At 39.2% G+C, this 17,843-nt stretch overlaps 1 protein-coding gene across 3 annotated transcripts; it reads left to right on the top strand.

The window, feature by feature from the left end:
- The first annotated feature begins 1,052 nt into the window (after nucleotides 1–1,052).
- BMP4 (bone morphogenetic protein 4) lies at nucleotides 1,053–11,485 on the top strand. Of its 3 annotated transcripts, none has more exons than XM_066607992.1 (3): nucleotides 1,053–1,163; nucleotides 7,152–7,525; nucleotides 9,467–11,485. In XM_066607992.1, exons 2-3 carry the CDS (start codon nucleotides 7,159–7,161, stop codon nucleotides 10,306–10,308), a joined length of 1,209 nt encoding a protein of 402 aa, XP_066464089.1. In that variant the 5' UTR covers nucleotides 1,053–1,163; nucleotides 7,152–7,158; the 3' UTR covers nucleotides 10,309–11,485. The 3 variants fall into 3 exon arrangements, with proteins under 3 accessions (XP_066464089.1, XP_066464087.1, XP_066464088.1); XM_066607990.1 differs by lacking the exon at nucleotides 1,053–1,163 and adding an exon at nucleotides 6,245–6,372; XM_066607991.1 differs by lacking the exon at nucleotides 1,053–1,163 and adding an exon at nucleotides 6,245–6,376.
- Nucleotides 11,486–17,843: the final 6,358 nt, after the last annotated feature.

Below are 17,843 nucleotides of genomic sequence, written 5' to 3'. Positions count from 1 at the left end.
ATTATGTCTCTAAGCTTGGGGCTAATTAAAGGGAATCCGCCTTTTATGATTTTCTGAGGTTGTGACAGTAATGACATTGGTTGTCCTTCTGGTCAGCGCGATCTCACTGCCCTTTTTACCCAATGTGAAGGATCCCATCATTTTGCCCATTTGCACATATGACCACACTCTAACATGCGTTCAATTATACGGCACTCGAAACCACAACATTTTACCACGATTTTGAGCAGTGTTTTTGAATGCGTGGTACAGCTTTTGACAGTGCTTTTTAACACACCCCATCATTGTGATGGGTGATGAGGTACGTTAAAAAATATGAAATCACAGAAAAACAGAACAGACAGCGCTAAAAAAGTGCGGCGTTTGAACACCACGTTTCAGCGCAGGTCATCAAGGCCCTATTGAAATCAATGGGAGTGTTGTACCATAATTACTGCGGCATTTGGGACGCCGCGCTAATCACTGTAAAAAAGCGGCTGGTGTGAAAGCAGCCTTACAGTTAACCCTATAACCTAGCATATAGATCCTGAACGCAGCCAAACCAGCACGGTTTAGCAGGCTTATTTTCAAGGCCACAGGCTAATAGCATTATGAATTTTTGGGGGGAAATGATTTGTAGCCTTTAAAGCCCTAGAGAACATCATGTTGAAAAATGTTTTACACAAGCCCCTTGGTACCTTTCATTGTTCTCTGCTACAATCACCACTATGAGATCTGGTATAATACCAACCAGAAAAGTCAGATGTCCTCATATTGCACCTGTCTCATCCCATTGTTAACAAATGCAATATTCTGATGGACTTTCCAGAATTTCTTCCCATACAAATTTGTGGTAAAAATTGAATCTTGCTGATAGCAAGGACAAAGTGTAAGATATGGCTTCTCTGTCTGTGCTGGGATGTGACATACAGACAGCTGAAGTAGACCAGGGTAGTCTGAGGACCAGGTTAATGCTCCCTGGTGATGTCATCAGACGGGCAGGCTGAAGGGCGGGGCTATCAGAATGTTAGAGCCAAAGGTTGCTACATTGTAACATTCTGCCTTGCACTGTCTGCCTTGCTATGTGATGGGATTAAAATGAACCTCCTTGCCATTCTGTTCTACCTTCCCTCCCCCACTTTGAATGGAGCATGTCACCCAATTTGACACTTGCTGGACGTGGGGTAAGTGTTGTGTGCTGCATAAGAGTGATTAATAATAGGGGAGGGGGCTGCATGGTAAGTGACTGACAGCTAGCCTGTGCTCTGGTTTGATGGACAGGTTCCCTTGTCTTAATTAGTGCATTTCTTTGCTTGTGATCTGTTTTTACGTATTTGCTTGGATTTTTAAACTTCCGTCTGCTCTCAGAAATGTCCTTAATTACTCAGAGGAAGCGTGTGTGTTTTTGATGTTCTTAGCAAAGCATCCAGTGTAAGATTTCAGCTCTCCCACAGGCCTATAAATCAGTTTTAGTGCACAGATTGAGGTTCTCCTGTTGCATGTTTGCTAATCACGATGTGTCTGGTTTGAATTCTTCCATGCAGGAAACACTCATGTCCCTGTTAAATGAGGGAAAATTAGCATTTTTTTTCGTTCAAGCTTCTTGTTTTATTGAAGTGGATGTTTTATATTCTACAGTTATTGCAGAGGAATGCATCTGGTTATATGTTGGGTGAGGAACATTACATTAAAGTCAACAGAATAAACTTCTGCAAAGTACTTGAACTGGTTAAAAGTAGTGTCAGCTCCCAGTGTATTCAGCTGAGCTCTGTACAGACATCCAGCATAGACCTGTGAGTTGTGCTGTACTTGTCAGTGTTTTGTTGCACTCCTCTTCTTTGAAGAGTTTTCTTTTTTCCATTTGTGTTTTGTATATATTAGGTTGCCTTGGTGATCATACACAAATCCAGATGATAGACTATTATTGCTGTAAGATGACGAAATGTCCCAATAGGTTGTTTTCCTTGGTCTAATTCCTACCCACACCATGCAGAGGCACGTCACTGAGACTGGAAGCCTTGGTATACATCATAGAATTTGTCACTGCAGAGAACTCCAGATGCAACACTTTTCTCCTCCAATAATGGGAAGAGATTCAGGAGTCCACCTAAAATTATGTACCGGAAAAAATAGATATTTTGCATTAACTCCAAGAAATATATTTCGGAATAGCTGGAGTAACAATGCCAATGTATTTCAAGCTGTTTTAATACCATTAATTACTGTGCATTACATGAAGTTAGGATATAGTTACACAAACCATCTTTCCAACCAATTTTAAGACGAAGAAAATCTGATTGAAATCAAACAGAAAGAAAGCGGTTTCATTAAATTGTAATATTTGTTTTAATCGGACAAACATTCTAAGCAAAAAAAAAATTGCAGCATGTCCTAATTTGTTGCAATTTTTAGATAAAAATCGCCCATTCAAGTCTATGGGTGCGGTTCTAAAAAATGGATTGCACTCTTTTAATGTGATTGAGATCCGGTTTTATTGTATATAACCATAAAAACCATTCAGGAGCAGATTTGGCCACCGCGGATTTCCCCCAGAATTGCTGTGGATATTGCTTTGCATCTGGAAGTACCCTAAGACGGATGACCATCTCAGTAGAGCTCTGCAGAATAGGTTACGTATACACAGAGACACACCTGCCTTTTATTAGGAGCACTATTCTGTATCCAAGCAGAGCGAGGTCACTCACCCAAACCCCTGAGATTATATACTCATGTATATGTACTAACTACTATTATTATGTATTGCTTATTTATAAAGTGCTTCCTCATTTCTGGCATAGCACTGCACAGGGAGTGCACTCCTTACAGTTTCTTTCTCCAGTTGGCTTCACTAATTTTCTTGTAATATTTCAAGCTAACAAGCTTACAAAAATGTTGTTGGATGTCACTGAACCTAGATAGGCCACTTTCGGACAAGCATATTGTAAGCCTCCATTCACAGTAAATAGGCTGTTATTCATAGATGAACGATGGCCTGTTTACACAGAACGATGCAACGGCAGACCAACAATGATTGTTAGGCATGAAAGATCCAAACTGGGAATTTATTGCCGATTGTTCTTTCACTGCATGCATTCACACTGCACAATTATCGTGCAAACCGCTCAATCTAACAAGCGATTTGAGCAATACTTATACCGTGTGAAAGGGGCATTTAGCCTATGTCTTGCATACTAAGATAGTTTGAGTATAGACCATCTAGGAATCCTGATTATGCTGGTAGCTGTAGTTCAATTACCATGCTAGACTCACAAAATAAAAAGACTGAAACAACCGATTAATAGGAGTACATAGTGTCCGCACCAGTATAAAATGGGCAGAGCATGCAAAGCGACTGCAAGAGTATATTCATATGTGCCAGATTTGTTGCAGAAATTTCTGCAACTGAAAGATTGATTCCATATGCGTGAATTATTCTTTTTTTCTACATCATGTGCATGGAATTCTGCAGGCCCCTTTTTAAGAAATGGGAGAGTTGCAGAAATGTCAACAAATCTGCCAAGTTTGATTGTACCCTTTACAATCTATTGCAGGGTGTCCATAATGGATTACCTCTCTATACAGTGTTTGTACATTCTTAACATTAAAACTGGACTTCATATTATGTCCTTTTCACATAAATGTGACATTTAACTTCCAAAACCTCATCCAGACTATCACAAGACATTTAGGCTTATTCTGGACTTTTCTCAAGTGTTATCTTGTAAGATAATGGTAGTGGTATATAGTGGCCTAAGCCACATATGTGGATAGAATGTATAGGCACTCTTTGTGCTGCCATGTTGTGAGAGTCTGCTCTTGCAACAGTTGCATCATAAGTTTTACTCTGGCCTGGTCTAGCCTTGGCACAAATATGCTAGCTCTTTCCAAGTATGTGATAGATCAGTACAGGAACTCAAACTGCAAAACCTCTAAATGACTTTCATGAACAGTACTGCTTCCTAGAAACTGAAAATTGGCATGTCAAGGAAGTGGTGATGAGGGAACACACAGAGATGGGAGTCACTGACTCTTTAGAGTAGAGGTGAGAGGAAAGGAGAAGACAGTGGAAGGTGAGAGAATTCTAATGTAAAGAACAAGCCACAGGATGGACATCTGATGTAACAAATGGCTAATATCTTTAGACTGGCCCCACTACCCTGGAAGCCAGATTTCTAGTAAACTAGTGCTGCAATACTTCACTACCTCCAACATCAAAGGGCTGTAAACTCCCCATACACTGAATAGATAAGGAAAGTTATGGTGGGGGTGGGGGTGGGTACATTTTATGTTTCAACTGATATGACCAGCATCTTTTGATAAAATGTTACTCCTGCTTCGCACAACACCACACAAATACATCCTGCCATGGGAGGCCAAGTGACAGTTGTGTGTTTAGTGTTGAGTAAAGCAAACCAGTGGAATCTTGTCTCGGGTCAAACTTTGCTAAAACTTTGGTTCGACACTAACCCAAACCGAGCTTTTAGCAAAGTTCTCCCCAAGACAGGGTTCTACTGGTTCGCTTCACTCAACACTAGTCCTTAAACCTGGAATAACACGGTCTAAGGCCTCGTTCACACGGACTACAAACTCTCACTATAAAATCATTGCTACAAAAGGCATGTATGTGAAGGCCATGGTTTCCAATGGGTTCTTTCAGGCTACAAAACCTAGCAATGATTTTGTAGCCCGTGTGAATGAGGCCTAAAGGGTGTATTCACACAGGCCAGTGTGGTATTAGTCTGAGAAACCTGGACGCACTTGTAAATAAGTAAATTTTCTTTCTGTGCTTGCAATGCGTTTTAGGAAAAAAAGGAATTGCATCGCTACACATATGATTTTCATATGTGTAAAATTCACATGTTATTCCAATAGTAAAAAAATAGAAAATTGCTTTGCACTTTTTATGAAAATCTCATTTACTTGTGAGCACAATGCCATTTTTTTTGGCTCCAATACGAAATAATGGGCGATTATTGAACAGAATTGCCCCCCAAAAAGCACATGCTGCAAATTTTCAATCTTTCATCACTATGAGCAAAAAATCGCTCATGTAAATTAACCCATTTAAATCGGTTGGTTATTTTCCTGTTCAAGTTCTGTCCATATTGCAATCTGACGGAACTCGTGCGTGAATGTACCTTAAGAGACATAAAAGCACTTTATAACACTTGGCATGTTATACAGGGCTTTTATGTCCCGTAGACAGTATTATACACCAGTGTTAAGGGTTTTGGTGAACTTCCAGTTTGGTTCAAACTAATTTGGCCGAACCAAAACTTTTTACAAACATTCGGTAAAGCCACCAAACTGAACTTCACAAAAGGTCGCGCATCATAATAATAATCTTTATTTGTATAGCGCCAACTTATTCCGCAGCACTTATCACTCTATAATGTTGGCAACTAATTGCAATAAACGATCCAATACCATTTATCGCATATATCATAGGTTGTCTCCCGAAACTCATGCATACACAACGATTAGTAATGTACTCCGCAGCAAATTGTCATAAATATTTCTATTCTAGCTATATTCAGAAAAATGTTTGCCCTTACTAGTTTACACTTATTATATAGTCAGTATGGTGTCCCCTTGTGTGTTGCAGTGATTGTGGGGGGATCTGCCATTGGGGTGTGAATGTCGAAACATTTGTGTAAGAATGGATGGGATGTGGAATACTTGGTATAGACTGTAAGAATGCTAATAGCTAAGGTGAAAGAGGTGTTCTGTCTCCTTCCCTGCCTGCTGTCCTTCTCCTTTCATGTCTTCAATGGCTCAATTAACCCTCAAAAGCCTGCTCACAAGAGTTTATTGCAGTCTGTGTATGCCAGACAACATATTCGTTCTCTTCATTATTGGAGAGCTTGTAACATTCTCCTCTTACATACAAGCGAGTGATTACAATGTAGCAATCCTCTTGTGTTTACTGAATGTATCAATCCGGCTAATCAGTTTGTAAACAGCGCTGACCAGGACCCCCAACCTTCTGCACAAGCACAATGGTATTTTACGATCATTGCACCATAATAGATGGAAGACGAGATGCATTGTGCAGAGCAGGAGCAGTTTATTCCACAGCTGACTCCTTCCTCACACAAGCAAGTTCACGGGAGCAGGGGGCTGAGTTTCTTATATAGGACGCCCGGTGGGCTGGAAGGGGAGACTTGATTGACATCTCCTCCGAGTGATTTGCACCACGTGACTGTGGAGGGGGGCTGGAAGAAAAACAGACTGTCTGGCTGGAGTCTCATTATATTCATTTTAGGAGCCAGCTACATTCTCGTAGTATCATCCCGATCTGCAAACTGCCTCGGTGCCCCTGAGCTTTCTCCACACCTTTGTCCAGGATTGGCTGTCAAGAATCATGGACTGTTTTTCTATGCCTTGTTTTCTGTCAGTGAGTAGAATTTAATATTTTGATTTTTTGGGGGGGGTTCTTAGCTCTACCTTCACTATCAGCAAAGAGCTGCGATTGTAGTGGGATGTGTTGCAATACTAGCATGGCAGGATATGAGCACTGGATCCTAGCTGTAAGTGAGAGAGAAGGTGCTTGCCTTCCATCTGTTGTGTGATGTTGAGGAGGCACAGAAAGCTCTTCTGCATCCAGGGTGGAAGCTGCTGCAGTGCAAAGCCGGCTGGAGCTGATCCTGTGTGCACTGGTTGAGATAAGAGGGCATTGACAGAAAGAATTCAGTCCCTTGTAGTGGCATGGAATTCCAAGACTACTACAGTGCTCCAATGAGAGTGCAATGCTTGTTGTCATCTGGTAGATTTCTGTAGATGCCCTAGCAGAGGCACCTAGCAACACCTGTATATAGATTTTTTCTTTACTTGGTAATGGATAGTCGATTGCAGATCTCTTTCCATGCAAAGACAGTAAGATTGCATTGCACTGCCTGGAATCCCTGTTTGTTCTGCCAGAAGTCAGGTTTGAGATAATTGTACTGATAGTCCCAGAGACACACACAGATTAGCAGGATGGTGGCTAACTGATAATGAGCTATTTGCCAGTAAACAAGTTAGACCACAATATGATAGGAAGCCCTCCTCCTGCCCCAGGACGCTATGTACTTAGGGGTTGCTCTTCTGCTATTTGTCTTTACCACTTAACATAGAAGTTTCCATTTCCAAGCCTCCTATTTATTTTGTATATATTGTGTTCTGCACCCCAGAGACACCATGATTCCTGGTAACCGAATGCTGATGGTCATTTTATTATGCCAAGTCCTGCTAGGAGGTACTAGCCATGCTAGTCTGATCCCTGAGACCGGAAAGAAGAAAGTGGCTGAGATTCAGGGCCAGGCGGGTGGAAGGAGGTCTGCTCAGAGCCATGAGCTCTTGCGGGACTTTGAGACAACGCTGCTGCAGATGTTTGGCCTCCGCAAGCGGCCGCAACCCAGTAAGGAAGTGGTGGTGCCTGCGTATATGCGGGACTTGTACCGACTACAGTCAGCAGAGGAAGAGGATGAGTTTCAGGAGATCAACTTGGAATATCCTGAGAGACCTACCAGCCGTGCCAATACCGTGAGGAGCTTCCACCATGAAGGTGAGTGTCAACCTGCGCTTAACCTTCCACCTTTCCCAAATATCCTTCACATATTTTCAGGCTTGACGTCAGTTGTCCTTTAACGGATTGTGAAACTAGAAAGCATGCTAGTGTTACACCTGGAATATAGTATAAAATAAGCACCTTAAAGGCCATGTTCCCTGATCTGACAATATTCCCACTACCTATTATTTGTACACGTCCTGCCTTCTTAAGACTGACATTAACTATCCAGTAGTAACATGGTACAGTTTACCTGTAATCATTAACTCAAAGCACTATATTTGTCTTAGAGTCCATCATTTTTAGATAGTCCCTTTAGGTCTGTCTCTTCCAATAATATTGTCATTGTGTTACTCATTCTCATGTAACACCTTCCATTGTCTGCTATCAGTATAGAATTGCTGACCATCCCCCTTCATTTCCATTCTACATTTGCACAGTAGTGTTAATTTAACTTTGTAAATTAACCATGGAGCATGTGTTTCTTAATCTTTTATTAAACCCTCTACTTATGAGTTACTGAAGGCTCTAAAAAGGCTCAATCAAGGACCAATCAAGTTCAACCTATTATTTATTGCAAATGTGTTATTGTCTCTCCTTTATCATTGTATCTTCCACACATACATTAAATGATCAGGTGGTTACAATGTAGAAGGCTGCTAAGTATTTAGCAGTCCTTATTCTATCGTGGACAGTATAAGTACGTTGAGTTAAAAAGAAAAATCTGCATTGCATTCCAAACACCTGCAAAAAGCTCTTTCTACATAACTGCAAAGTATGTTGGCCAGTGTAGTGCCAAGCAGTCTGGACAGAAAATAAAACACCTGTGTCTCTGGGAAAGTAGAATTAAATGTTCTTAAAAACCCAAAGTATATAGATTAAAGTTCTTCTAAGCCAGTTAAGTTTATTATATGTTGGTGCAACTGAAATGCTGAGTATTATATAAATGCTATGTGTAAAATAGGAAGGACACCACATAGATTTACCATAATTATAATCATAGAAGTGTATTCTGGATAGTATTTCCAGTGTCAAGCAGCCATTCCTTAGTTCTTGAGGAACTACAAGTCACATTCTTTCCTCTGGGACTTTTCATTTGACAGTCACTGTAGTGCCACACATTGCACAAGCATTTTCCAGGATTCTAAAAGTAGATCGTATATATCTATGCCGTCTGTCCTGAACCCATGGGTATGTTGGCAGTCAATAAACATATATATAATGTTCAGGATCAATTCTCAACTTGGAAATCTGTAGCAAACAAGTTGATTCTACAAATAGCACATTGAGCTGGCCCTGCAAGATCAAGGGAAGAAAATGCATATTTATGTTAAATTTATGCCACAGGTCCATTTGAGCATTTTATAAGCCACTTTATGTATCCCCACTCATCAAAGGGAAAGGCGTAACTCCCTGTTTTTTCCACTAGTTTTAATACTTAAAATACACTTAGTGTATTTAACGCTACAGCCGTGTGTTTGTAAGATTTGTTCAATGAAGCCTTGTAATCTGACCCAAATGTTTCCTAGCGGATGTTTCTCTCCCAAAGTAAATCTGAGTTATTAATCCACAGCATCATTACTGTGCTGGAATTTGCCTTTCCCCCCTTCTGTAATATGATCAACAAGGCATGCTCTATGTTTTCAAAATCGCTGGATATCCCAAGTAATACACTTCAGGTTAAAAAAAAAAAAGAAACCTTGTATGTAATCTCAGCTGCCAAGTGATTTTGAACATGGAACGAGAAGGTCTTGCAGTGCGGGAATCACAAAGGGCTAAACATCTACCAAAAACATGGTTGTTTTCTCCTGTATTTAAGCTGAAACAGTATGTTCTTGAGTCTGTGAGAACAGAAAGCCTAGATGTTGATCTGTTGTCTTAACCTGCATCCTACAAGTATTCATTCTCCTTTTTTCTTCTTTTTTTTTATTTTGCTAGAATATTTGGAGAACATACCGGGCACAGCTGAAAACGCCGGCATCCGCTTTTACTTCAATCTCAGCAGCATTCCTGAGAATGAGGTGATTTCTTCAGCTGAGCTAAGACTTTATAGAGAACAAATTGAACATGGCCCAGCATGGGAAGAAGGCTTTCATAGAATAAATATATATGAAGTTATGAAGACTCTGACAGCAAATGGACAGATGATTACTAGGCTACTGGACACCAGACTAATCCATCACAATGTGACTCGGTGGGAAAGTTTTGATGTAAGTCCAGCAATTATGAGGTGGACCCAAGTCAAGGGAATTAACCATGGGCTTGCTGTTGAGGTCATTCATCTCAACCAGACTAAAACTTATCAGGGGAAGCATGTCAGGATTAGCCGATCGTTATTACCTCAAGATAATGCAGACTGGTCACAGATGAGGCCACTTCTAATTACATTTAGCCATGATGGCAGGGGACATGCACTGACCAGGAGGTCCAAAAGAAGTCCTAAACCGCAGAGAGCCCGCAAAAAGAACAAAAATTGCCGGAGGCATTCTCTGTATGTGGATTTCAGCGATGTAGGCTGGAATGATTGGATTGTGGCACCACCTGGATATCAGGCTTTTTACTGCCACGGTGATTGCCCGTTTCCCCTGGCTGACCACCTAAACTCAACCAACCATGCCATTGTACAGACTCTGGTTAACTCCGTAAATTCAAGCATTCCCAAAGCATGCTGTGTTCCCACAGAACTGAGTGCTATTTCCATGCTCTATTTGGACGAGTATGACAAAGTAGTCCTTAAAAACTATCAGGAGATGGTGGTAGAGGGGTGCGGATGCCGTTAAATTAAAATACGGACTGATTGTTATCAGATGGACTTCTTTAAAAAATCGTGAACTTTCACCTTGACCTTATTTATGTCTTTTACGTGCAAAATTGTTTTGACAATATGATCATATATTTTGACAAAATATATTTATAACAACATATTAAAAGAAAAAAATAAAGTAAGTCATTATTTTAAAAAAAAATTACAAAAAACATAAGCTACTTCTTTGTACAGTTGTTTATAAATGTACATTAGGATGAATTTATATGGTAATAGAGTATTTTTTTTTCTATAAATATCTTTTTATAGCGTTAATATTTATTGGCCTTATGGTTTAAATCCATCTCTCTAAATGAATGTAAATGAGTTGAAAGCATAGTGCTGTATAGAGGTCACAGTGGAGCTTGGATTCAGCTGTTTCATTTGCTAACCTGTGCTGAATGTTTTCCTTTTATTCCCCACTTCAGTCATCTGAAAAGACTCTTGGAAGCACCTGAGTTGTTATGTTAAATCCTAGCAATACTCGCCTCCCTCCCTTCTGCTATATACTGCAGGTTCAAAGCTATTCATGTGACTTTTCTTTTAATTTTGCAGAGTGTACAGACTGGATTGGACTGTATTGAGAGAGTATTGTGCAAAATAATTTCTTTTAAGACATCAAAGCTTCCGAAAGTCTTTTGAAGGTTAAAAACACATAAAAATGCAAAGACACTTGACAAGTACTGTATTTAAAACTGACAGATGTGTTCATCTGTGTTTCCATCTTCACCAGCGAACCAAATCAGAAATCATATTTTTTTAATAAAATATATAAATAATATTTTGATATTTTTTAAATAAATGTATTTATTTTCCTCCTTCACATTAAAATAAGTAATCATTTTAAATTTGCGTGTCAGTGCATCCAAATTTCCCCATTAAAACTCTACTAAGGTTTGTCTTTTAATTATTGAAAGCTCTGTAGTGCTTAGAAAGGGGAAAATGGTGAAGGGATAGTAGGGAGGGGGCTTAGTTAAAACCAGTAAAAGAGTGGAAAGTTTGCCAAGCCACAACTTCCCGGAGAGTGCAGGTGGAGGGACCAGATCAGAGCCTCAGGCTAAAGCAACAAGACTTCATGCTGCTTTTGTAGCTCCCTTCAGAAAGGGCCTTTTTAATTGTACAGAGCTTAAATAAATTGTTTAAAAGAGATTGAACTTCGTTTTCCCTGAGGACTAATTTGTTTTGTGATGTTTGATTTGCAAAAAAAAAAAATCTTTTACATGTACTGTCAATGTAAATAGGGTTGTAAGGTCAGTTCAGAAACAGACATGTTTTATATACACTAAGCCTGCCCTTGTTGCCAAAAAATGAGTTATATTTGGTATTCACCATTACGTTTTTGCAGGTTATCCTCCAGTATTGTGAATTCTCTTTTAATGTCCACTATGTGTGGTATATGTCCAATTTAATTGGGTTGACCAGAAACTCATGGGTGGCCAAACTTTGGAAGGATTACAGTGGCTATTGTTTCTTGTGGCTAAACCCATTGTTTTTCATCCAAAATAAATGGTGCCAAGAATTTGTCTAGCGGCGGATCCTTCTCAATTTTTAGAATTTAGGTTGCTAACTTTAATCCAACATCTATCATGACTGCATGGTGCCTTGACGTGAAACTTGTTTTTTTGTGACAATAGAGTTTAATTACAACAAAGTTGCAGAATGCAACATTGTCACTTTTGCAACTTCTAATGGAGAGTAATTCTAACTTGCAAAAGTCTGTGGTTGATGACATTGACAGGTCAGTAACATTCCTATCTGGCTGTTGAGCTGCATTAGTTTGGCTTGTCCATAGCAACTAAAGTAGGAAAACCACATGTGATGCACCACTGTCTGACAGCACCCCCTGAACAAAATAACATAAACCCTCCCTGTGTAATTAATGCCTTATTAAAGTGAATACAAGAAGAGCTGGAATGGCTTCTATCTTTAGGCGCTTACATTCATGAGTGGACAGTGGTGTTTGTCATGGCAAATGTTTGGTCCAGAAATTTTATGACATTTTGTAGAGTTTTATGTAAACCCTTTTAGCATTGCCACTCTAATGATTGTAATGTGTGTTTTTAACTGTACAGACTTCCCAGTCACTTTGAGGAATTGACACCGCAGAAAGTAACATTGAAGTTCCGTGCTTCATTTCAGTTTTCCTTTCCTATCTACCTGTTTATAGTCTATTGTAAAAAAAAAGAGAAACTATAATAAAAAGAAACCTCCACCCCATTTATTAGTTAGGTGAGAATAATTAAATTCCATTAATCTGATTGTGGAGTCTTTTGGTAACAAATGATGGTAAAATGTTGCAGAAGTATTTCACCTTTTTTTCCCTTTCTCGTCCTTTAAGGTATGTAAGAATTTCATGTGTATATGTACAGTGTGTCTGCATTTATATATAATCTTATTATTGCCTGCACAGCTTGGTGCTATTGTATTGTGTTCTTGTAAAGCAAAAAAGCAAAACTAGGAGTTATGGCCCTTTTACAAAGACAAGCAAACAGGTGGTTTAAATGAGTTATAATCAATTACACATGCCAATGCTAGATCATCAGTGTGGGCAGCACACACCCATTCACATAGGGAAATGTGCTGTTGAGAAAAATGCCTTTCTTTTTTTGTGTGTGGCATAAAAGACCCAATCAGATGACAGGCGAGTATTTGCTCGCTTGTTGGCTGATCGTTGCATTGTTACATCGGTGAACAATCGTCTTCACAATCATTGGCTTGTGTAAATGCACCTTTAGGCTGACCATACACAGGTAGTGAGGACTGTCTCTCCTAACACCCCCAATATACATGTATGTTCAGTTTAGCTGAGCATACATATGTTCTAAATGGGGAGGGAGGAGGAATTTGCTATCAGACCTTTCTGGCGGTGGATTTTCTCTTCACAAGCAAGCGAATGGGGCATGTTGAATTTAAACTGTCAGATCCTTATCTCCACTGACGTCTGCCATTGGGGAAGAGTCGAAAGGCTCACATACACATTGGATGACCGTGTTGGTCTGATATACATGTAATGTGTATTGCCAGTTCTAGAACCTGGAGGGTTGCCAAGTAGAACGTGTACTGATTCAATTCTGGTTTTGGCTTTAAAAAAAATGCATGAAAGCTACTATACACTGTTTAAATGACATGACGACTTCATGAGAATTTCACTTGTAGCTTAATCATTATTGTTTAAGCTTCTAATCACAAAGAAATGATATGCAAAGTAATAACTATTAGCTGCAAAAGCTATAAGGCCCTTGCCGTTCTTTAAATGTTACACATGGTTCACCCTGTTTAAGATAAATATACTAGTGGATCAATTAGTCTAACTATAATGCTAGTTATAAATATGACGTAGTAATCAGTTGTTCAATCCACCAAAAGGCAATAAGCGTGCATGCTTTAAGCATTGCAGGGAGTAAAGAAAGGTTAGCACCGTACCCTTCTGTCTTAACAGAAACCATAATTGTTGGCCAAATTCCACCTTGGACCAGTAAATGTCCTTCTATGTTCTCTAGATTGTATTGCCAGGGTTGGCTGTTTACTCCCAAGTACAGAAAAGTGTTGTGTGACCCTTTCAAATTTGACCCTGTTGAGTAGTATTAAGCTATCGTACTCTAAACCTTTCCATAAAAATATCCTATGTTTAGCTTATAAAATGTCTATATTGTATTCTGTGCAGGTTATTCACTGATCATTAAACCCTAAAGTAGTCCTTCTAGGCTGTATTTACACAGGCAATGCTCCTGCACAAGTTCCGTGATATGGATAGAACTCGCACAGGAAAAGAACCTATTGATTTCAATGGGTTTGTACATGAGCAATTGTCTCTCAAGTTTTTAGTCTGAGATAGAAAAATCACATTAGTCGTATTTTTGGTCTTGGAATAAGAATTGCCTATTATATCCTATGGGATTGTGAAAAAAAATACACATTACACCCACATGCCATGCCATTTACATGTGGTTGTCTATCATTTTACTACTGGAACCACTTGCATATTTCACGCACATAAAAAAAAAAAAAAAAAAAGTAAATCCGATGCAGGTCATGCATTTTTAATGCAGAGATGCATCAAAATCACTGAAAAATGCTTATATTTTTTTAGGGGCTTAGAGCTGTTTTTTTTTTTTGGGTGGAGACTTAAGGCAAAAGACAAGTCAAACGATTAAGTAGGACGAGGGAAATCGTGACATGAAACTTCTGACCCCGAATGTTGATAAAGCCAAGAGAGCAGTAGGTCTCTTCATAGGCATTCCTCTGACCCACTTACCAGCATTAATTGTAATCAGTTACTGATTACTGTCTTAGAAAGTGAATGTTTTTGGTCACTACTTACTAATTGCTTTTGATCCCTGACACAAAGAGCAAAACCTTTATCATACTACAATAAGCACAATGAGTAATCTTTCCAAAGTGAGCAGTAATTAAATCATATTGAATTGTTGAATCCCCTACATTTTTCCTTTTAATTCAATACATAAAACAAAGTAATCCAAGAGTTTGATATTTAAACTAAATACCCCTAATCCTCCAGATAACAATATTTGCAAAAAAAATTAGTTTGCGAAAGGGCCCAAGCTCAAGACTTTGAATTTGGAAAATGACGTATTTTTGGTCTTATTTTAGCAGACTTGTGAAAAGCCACCTTTTAGAGTAGACAATGATGATAATTATGTATAAACTATGATTTCTTTGCAGAATTTGTGATGAATACATACCTGCCTAGAATAGTTCCACAAAGTTATTAAAACACAACTATTTTTCTCCTATTTATCAGCCCAGCCCCTCACCCTCCCACCCCTACTCATTCTTCACTTTAAAGGTTAGCTGTCTTGCCTAAGGCAGTGGTGACCTGCTGCCTCGTCTTTGATGCCTTGAATATCAGGCATAACCATTCTGCAGAAAGAATTTCATTTTAAAGTGGCAATAAGCTAAAAGCTGAGTGCTTTTCAGTTGTTTGACAGAGCAATTACGTACATTTCAACTGATCTGCACAAGTCCGATAACCCCGGCTTCTGAGATAATTGCCTGTTAACTTAATATCCACAAAACCCTTTTCGTTCTGTGCCGTGGAGGTTATGAGACCTCTACAAACATGGTGTCCAGGTTCATCTGGTTCCATCTATTAATACCCTTTTAAATCAGAGGCTGTAATTGAATATATAAATGTAATAAGGAATACAAAAAACAAAGGGGCTGCCTGGTCTAGAAAACCCACTTTAAATCCCATTGGGACTTCTGAATTAATAGTGTTCTCCATTCTAGACCCCATCAATTATCCATAGACGGGTGGCTACAAGGAGCACCTCCCGCTTTGGAGGACCAAGTACATCTATGCATTATTCAGAGAGCCCATTGACTTAAAGGGAATGCTATCATTTATATATTTTTCTTTACCAAAATAAAACCAGGTAGTGAAACACAATTTTTCTAATGTGTTTTTATTTTCTGACTTTATTCTAGTGTACATTACTATGAAGTTGGCTATCTCACGGGAGCATCATTTACCAGCATTTAGAGATGCTCTACAGCAGAAATCATGAGCCATTCACACATTGAACAGGAGGGGACACGTTGACTTCTATGGGAGATTATTCTTGACCTGCTCTGTGACCAGTAGAGAGATGATTGTATAGGGAGGGGAGAGTAGATAACCTGTGATCATCACCAATTAAGAATAGTGGATCCTATGTTATCTATCTATGGGTTTTACGTTTTCATTGTATTTCTGCCTGATAATCAGAGAACCGTTGAAAAAAAAAAAAAGATAACTGTGGAAGGCAATGGAAAACTACCCACAAAAACAGTCTGCTAGACATTACCCAAGAAGTCAGTCACGACTCTGTGCTTGCACCGAGGGACTTTACCTAGTTAATTAATTGATGACAGCTCATTGAATCATTTGCGTTTTTGCAGGATTTCCTCAATGAGCATGTTCTTTTTTAATTGAAATACCCAAGGTTTTATCCCCATGGGCAGAATTTACAAAAGTATTGCACAGAACTAGTAACCCAACCTGAATTTCTCAACTAATACTATAGGTTTGAGGGGAACTTGTCATCACTTTTTAGCCTCATCAGCTGCAAAGGTGAAAGGATGGGGATTCTGAAGGTCTGTGTTTCATGCTCACTGAGTGTCTCGTTCTAGCGATATGTCACCATGAACTTGCCACAAATCAGTAGATTAACTTTTTTTTGCACACATCTTCCATTCATCTCTATGGGAGATGCGTGCACAGAAAGTGTCAAGCTGCTGGCTCTGCAGAGACACAGTGCTGCAACGGGCATCCGGTGAGTATGGGGCTCAAAGGTGATGACAGGCTCCCTTTTAATAATGAAAATTTGAAAGCTTTTATTTAAATTTCATCTGCCAACAAATATAAGTTTCTACTTTTATAGCTTTCAAGATACTGAATTTTAAGGTGGTTATATTTGATGTTTTTGAAATGTAATGTAGCGCACAAGGCATAAGGTTGTTATATGTAATGGAGATTGTCACCGACTCAATTGGTGCTGCATTCTGTAATGGCCATTTTGTCGAAATGAGTAATATCATTTTGAAGTATCAGTCATGCTGCATTTACAGTATGGCCATCTAACGCAACAAATGTTTTCTAGGTCAAAGGAAAATCGTTTGGAAAATGACATAGATGATGACTTGCATCAATCTTAAAGGAACACTCCAAGCAAAAGTGATATTGTTTTATACCTAGTACAGTAACTGAGTGGGGGTGCCTTGTACGGGGGCAGGGAAGAGAACACCAAAATGAGAATCTGTGTCATGCTCGGCCCCTTTAGGTCTTGCACTTGGCCTAACACAGTGCATCCAGTTCTTGCCGGACTGTTCCTTTAAATCATTTGGACATATGTTGTTTTTCTTTGTAAGCCACCATAGTTGTGCCTGCATATACATTGTGGAAATCAGGATTTAATTGCAGTTATGGATCATAGCTATTTGGTATTATGAGTAGTAGTTGTACACCATTTGTAGCACTAAAAGAGTTAACCAGACTCCTGCCCTGAGCTAATGTTAGTTTGCTATTGACAATTTTTCCACTTGTCTCTTTTGGTTGATTTTGGATGCTGGACAGGTGGTTGAGTGTTGGAGAATCCAGTACTGACCACAACTTCCCGGTCTTCGGTGGTGTACATGCAAGGGAATAACAGTAATATTTGTAAAGCACTTTAGAAGGCATGCCATTCTCACTGACCGCAGTGTAGAAACACAATATTAATACTACAGGTGTCTCAGTTCGGCATATATTGCAGCACACCTGACAAGTTCTAAACTATTGAACTCTGGGGAGCAATGGGAAAGGGAACTAGATATGATCTTTGGATGATCGCTTGTAGCAAACAAGGAATCAGATAAATCAGCATGATTATTTGTCTCCTGTATCTATATAGCTAATGTGATCTCAGTTTTCATATATCTAGTTTCTCATGTATATTTTTAACAAAATCATATGTGCAGATGGTCACTGTCCTTTTTGTCACTTTGATTTGCAGGTCTGACGACACTGTCTTA

The sequence above is a fragment of the Eleutherodactylus coqui genome, chromosome 6, assembly GCF_035609145.1.
Source record: "Eleutherodactylus coqui strain aEleCoq1 chromosome 6, aEleCoq1.hap1, whole genome shotgun sequence".
In the NCBI taxonomy this organism is placed as follows: domain Eukaryota; kingdom Metazoa; phylum Chordata; class Amphibia; order Anura; family Eleutherodactylidae; genus Eleutherodactylus; species Eleutherodactylus coqui.
Note: the sequence above shows the minus strand (reverse complement) of the source record. Positions and strands in the feature narration are given on the sequence as shown.

What these genes read in the sequence shown, in the direction of transcription:
- BMP4 (XM_066607990.1), top strand. Translation starts at nt 6,344, where the DNA reads ATGGACTGTTTTTCTATGCCTTGTTTTCT. An exon ending in TTTTCTATGCCTTGTTTTCT is followed by an intron (nt 6,373 to 7,151) that starts GTCAGTGAGTAG and finishes TCTGCACCCCAG; the next exon opens with AGACACCATGATTCCTGGTA. An exon ending in GAGGAGCTTCCACCATGAAG is followed by an intron (nt 7,526 to 9,466) that starts GTGAGTGTCAAC and finishes TTATTTTGCTAG; the next exon opens with AATATTTGGAGAACATACCG.